The 6,000-nt window shown below is 48.7% G+C and overlaps 1 protein-coding gene across 2 annotated transcripts in view; it reads right to left on the minus strand.

Annotated features, from left to right (window-relative positions):
* Nucleotides 1–6,000, minus strand: part of LOC135822841 (uncharacterized) — a 103,917-nt gene that overhangs the window by 35,335 nt on the left and 62,582 nt on the right. For both annotated transcript variants that reach the window (XM_065335677.1, XM_065335676.1), the window contains exon 9: nucleotides 2,343–2,422. In XM_065335677.1, the coding sequence (XP_065191749.1) occupies nucleotides 2,343–2,422 (80 nt within the window). The remainder of the gene's footprint in view (nucleotides 1–2,342; nucleotides 2,423–6,000) is intronic.

Genomic DNA, 6,000 nt, shown 5'->3' on the forward strand with positions numbered 1-6,000 from the left:
ATGCCAGCATCCCTTAAGTACAGTGTGTCGTCACAGCTTGCAAAGGTTAGCCATTTGGTCTGAATTTTGGCCTAGCAATTCTGAATATTTACGTGGTGTGCTGGATTCGCGGATGTTCGCTCACAACTGGTTTGCCCTGTTTGCTTGCTTGCGACTCAGTTGCAGAGTCATTGCCTGTTCGCGACTCAGCAGAGTCTTTTCGCGTTGCGACTCATTTGCCGAGTCACGTGACATTGCACCAGTTGTTCGAATCCAGCACTCCACCTATCCAATTTAACTCAACCAGACTATTCTGTGTGTGCTCGTTCATGCGTGTGGGTCCGCATGCACGCGCATGGACATGTCCGGCTGTGTGAAGCACGGGCTAATGGCGCACTAGCCAGTGGCTAGAGCGTGTTAGCGCCGCATGAACACCTGCCAGCTGGCAGCTTGATTACACTAATCAATCACGCAGATTCACGTAGCTAATCAGTAATCTACAGCGCAGCTCCGAAACTGCGCCAAGAGAGGTTGCAGCTCACACCTCGTATTTCTTCCGCTCCAAACTTTTCCCACGTGCCTTGCTTTGAGTGTTGCCTTTGTGAAAGTAGAGTTCGCTGCTGTTGCCTGGCTTTCACAGTTTTGCTCCTTGCTTTTTCTTCCCCACCAACACCCACCCTATAGCTGTTGCTCTATGTTAACATGTTGCTATATTCTCTGCAGCCTATGTGGTCTGCACTTGCATCCGCTGTAACTTGCCATATTCAATTCTTAAAAAAAAACGAAAAAAAAAACATACAAGTAAAATAAAACATTGGGGAGTGCGGATGTTTGCTCACAACTGGTTTGCCCCGTTTGCTTGCTTGCGACTCAGTTGCAGAGTCATTGCCTGTTCGCGACTCAGCAGAGTCTTTTCGCGTTGCGACTCATTTGCCGAGTCACGTGACATTGCACCAGTTGTTCGAATCCAGCACTCCACCTATCCAATTTAACTCAACCAGACTATTCTGTGTGTGCTCGTTCATGCGTGTGGGTCCGCATGCACGCGCATGGACATGTCCGGCTGTGTGAAGCACGGGCTAATTTGCATTGAACACAAGTACGTCAGTATATTCCAGTCCTGGCGTTATCTGCTATCATAGATGTAGCACTGCCTTAGCCTACATTACAATTACCCTATGTAACCAGCGAATAGCATATTACGTTTTTTTCGTCTGATGAGTGTTTTTGAACACGAAACTCGGAGTTACGAGAAAGATTTTTGGTCTCTGTTGTTCTGCCTTTGTGTAGTACGCTCTGCCCTTTTTAGGGTATTGAGTACCATTTGCAGCAAGGACCTCTGACACTTTGTCAAGCAAGTGATGCGCACGCATACACATGTGAAAATATGCATGAAAACAAGATTTAGGTGTTGGTGCTGTCAATAACAGGCTGTCGCCAGGCGCGTGCCTCGTATGGGTTCCTGGGTGCCCAGAACCCCCCCCCCCCCCCTTTTCGCTCAAATTGCAGGATTTTGCTTCATTTTTAGAAACATTTCCCAGGAGCCCCCCCCCCCCCACCCCCCGCAACTCCCCCCCCCCCTTGAAGGGCACCGGCGCACGCGCCTGCCCCCCCCCCCCCCCTCCACTGCGCAATCACCGACACCTGAGAGCAGTTCAATACCAGTCGCTATTCGTGATACTGAGCAATTGTCCTTTCCCCGGCCCCTCCCCGGATTTGAGATACTGTGTGTGTGTGTGTGTGTTTGTTTGTGTGTGTATGTGTGTGCGTAGAACATAGTGTTTTATAATAGTGTGCCGGTTCAGGGAGCGGTGGGGGGGGGGGTACCCAGGTTGTGTTAACATGATTAAAAAAACCATTTTCCCGGGCCCTCCCCAGATTTGAGATTCTGTGTGTAACAAAAAAGGTTGTTGCACCAAGTGCACCAGTACAGTTGTGTGGGTGGGGGGGGGGGGGGGGTAGGGGGGTGTCGGGGGGGGGGGGGGTAGGGGGGGAGGGTGTCGGGGGGGGGGGGGGGGTAGGGGTGGGGGGGGGTAGAGGTGGGGGGATTAGGGGTGGGCAGTGCTGTGTTAGAGACCAGAAGCAGAACAGAACACATTTTTAACAAAAATGCAAATAGTTCAAATTCATCATAAATTGTAATAATCCGAGAGAACAGAGCGTGTACTACGTACCGAGAGAACAGAGCGTGTACTACGTACCGAGAGAACAGAGCGTGTACTACGTACCGAGAGAAGAGAGCGTGTACTACGTACCGAGAGAAGAGAGCGTGTACTACGTACCGAGAGAACAGAGCGTGTACTACGTACCGAGAGAAGAGAGCGTGTACTACGTACCGAGAGAACAGAGCGTGTACTACGTACCTTGATCAATTTTCACTGTGTATGTCAGACATTCTTCTCCATAGCTATTTGCAACACAGCACACGTACTCTCCTGCACAACTGTGTCATTAATACACACACATACACACACACATACATAAACGCACACATACTTGCACACATACACACACAAATACACACACATACGCACAAACACACACACACACGCACACACATACACACACACACACAAACATGCCCGCACGCACACACGCACGCAAAAACACACGCACACACACACACATGCACACAAACATTAACTACAACACACAGAACTTGCGGTACGGGAAGTGCTGGCCAACAGAGTGAGAGGCTACGGAGAGAGAGATTCAGGGTCGGCTGGGTAGACACTGCCAGAGCAGAATCTTGGCGGAGCCAAGTACGTATCTGCGAGAGACTTGTCGACTGCCGGAGCAGCATCTTGGCGGAGCCAAGAGAGTCAAAGACTTGTCAACTGCCGGAGCAGAATCTTGGCGGAGCCAAAAAAGTCTAGATACGTCCGAGGGACGGCAACCGAGGGCCCTGAGTAGCTGAAAATGAGTGTGGCCAACACCCCTTCTATTCACTTCATCAAAGCAAATGAGTGAGGAGAAATGGAAGTTGGGAGAGTGAAACACAACAAGCAGGCAAGAATGATCCACACACAATACGGATCGAAATTTATAGCAAGGTGAATTCTAGCAAGTCACGTCGAGCGAACGTTGCATAACGCCCACGTTGAGCGCAACATATAAATACCGGCATGGTGAATGCCACGTCGCACGTTGCCCACACGTAGAGTACCACGTCACCTAGAGTACCACGCGTGCATGCACAATGTTGTTTGGCCGGCATGGTCATCGTGACATGCAGTGCATGCGACCGTAGTCAGTAGCAAAATATGAGCATACAGCAACAGCACTATCAAATACAGCAGCATAGCATGAGCATGCAGCAACAGCACTATCAAATACAGCAGCATAGTTCTAGCGGTAGCACAAAGCTGCGTGCACCCATTAATCTGCTGTATCACCATAATGCTACAAACACACACACACACACACACACACACACACACACACACACACACACAAAACAGCATGTCTGGAGTGCCTCAAGGTTCAATCCTGGGGCCTCTTCTATTCATCGTCTATCTGAATGACCTCCCATACGAGATTCCTGATGTGTCACTGTTTGCGGATGACACTGCTGCCCTTGCCTCGTCGCCGACCCACTCCAGCCTCTACCCCATTGTTCAGGAGAAGATATCCGCCACTACAAATTGGATGCGGAAGTGGTTTCTGCGCTCAAACGTAGATACAACAGAACTCCTATTCTTTCCATCTCTTCCCGATCCCCTTCCCACCTTCTGTTTCCCCGATTCACCCCCTGCTTCATCATTAACTATTACATCTAGCCATAAGCATCTTGGCATTGTATTCGATTCTTCTCTATCTTAGTCCGCCCACACTGACCACGTTTTGTCCCGTGTTTCACGTACTGTAGGCATCATGACGTCCCATTTCTCTCACTTACCCTACAACTTACCAGTTGTAGGGGATGTTTTTATAAATCTTACATTCTTCCACTCTTTCTTTATGGATACCCTGCTTGGTCTACCATTATGAAGTCCCAACTGGAGAGGTTGGAAATTCTCAACCGCCGTATCCTCCGCATGATATTTAGAACTGGCCGCTACATTTCTAACTCGGACTTGTACAAAATTGCAACCTGTGCCCCCTTCAGAGTTTTCTCGATGTTATAATGTGCTGTCTTGTGCACGCCATTTACCTTGGCATATTCCCCCCGCACCTACAGCAACTTAATAGGTTTGTTTCGAACTCCCCCACACGTAGTAAAGTCCGTCTCCCCCAAGCTACCACATCTCTGTTTGTATCTTCCCCCTTTTTCAGCTCTTATACTAAATGGCTGGCGTTGCCCCTTCATGTCCGTCAGGCGAAGTCGCTTCCCTCGTTTCGCAATCTTGCAAAGCAGCATTTCAACATTCCCATTCAATAGTCAATATACCTGTTTAGTCTCGGTCGTCTCACGTCGGCTGCACTGCTTCCATTCCTCTGTTCTTTACCATGGTATTGGTGCACCACCACACTTCTTATTCTTTCTTTCTACGCCGTGGCTGGCAAACACCCCCTCCTCATCTATATTGGCACTGATTCATCTCTAGCCACTGGAAGGTGTGATAATAATAATAATAATAATAATAATAAACACACACACACACATACACGCATACGCACACACAGACACACACACACACACACACACACACACACACACACTTGTACTTGTTGCTCACTGCCAAAACTGGTCACGTGGGTCTCCCCGGGAGAGGGGAGAGAGACTCAAAAGGAATCTTGGAAAGATGGCTCAATTGGCTATTGAACCGCCCAACGGCCGACACCCCCTGAAATCCCCTAAACTCTGGGTGGACTTGAAAATGATCCCACTTATGGGCTCACCACACCTCAGTAAGTGGGTGAGGACAAGGTGCAGAAAAAGGATTGACGGCATCAGGGTATCCGTCCCGGGATCCAACTGCAGTTACCCCTGCCCCCAGTGAAGGTAATACTTGCTACTGGTATGAGTGGCTAAATCAGAGTGGACCTGATATAAGCTTCACTAGCACCATTGATTACACAAGAGTTGATCTAGCCAGAAGCAGTCTATGGTTAACAGGTATGTATACTTCAAATAGAAAGTATATGAAGCCTGGAACCAACAAAGGTGGTAGGTACAACAATACACCTTCAAGCAGCCGAGCCCGTTGGCAACAGACCCAACACAATCAGGCATAAGCGCGCACACACACACACACACACACACACACACACACACACACACTCAGACTCAGACATGCCCATCGTGGAAGCAATGATAGCGAACAGCTATGTTAGACATAGCAACTTGTGCTGGGATTACACCATTCAACAGCTTGCAAGGCTGATGAATTGACCACCACTAATTTAGCCTGGTATCCACCACACAGCTGATTGAAGTGGATTTTCTGGCCAGTGAACACACACTCACACTCACACACACACACACACACACACACACACACACACACACACACACTCACACACACACACACACACACACACGCGCGCGTGCGCACACACCATTGACCATTGGACGCCCATCGCCGGAGGCGATGATAGCGATGCTACAGCAGAAGCCATAGCAACTTGTGCTGGGATTGCACCATTCAACAGCTCGCAAGGCTGAAGAATTGGCCGGCACTATTCAGCCTGGTCTACACCACACAGCTATGACACACACACACACACACACACACACACACACACACACACACACACACATACACACACACATATATACAATGTACTAGAATGCATCAACATACCGTAAAGTCTTGTATAAAAGCCGCACTTGAATAGAAGCCGCCCTCGAATAGAAGCCGCAATTTTGGGCCCATCAAATCACACATAAGCCTGGTTTTAGTGTTGACATACATAGAAATACCTGTCTTGTATAGAAGCCTGTCTCATATAGAAGCCTGCAAAATTTCACCAAGAAATTCATAGAAGCCGCGACGTTTATACAAGACATTACGGTACATGTACATACCCAAACCAATTCAATCATATCAACTGCCTGATGCAATCATGTATAGCCAT

Source organism: Sycon ciliatum, chromosome 8, assembly GCF_964019385.1.
Source record: "Sycon ciliatum chromosome 8, ocSycCili1.1, whole genome shotgun sequence".
NCBI lineage: Eukaryota > Metazoa > Porifera > Calcarea > Leucosolenida > Sycettidae > Sycon > Sycon ciliatum.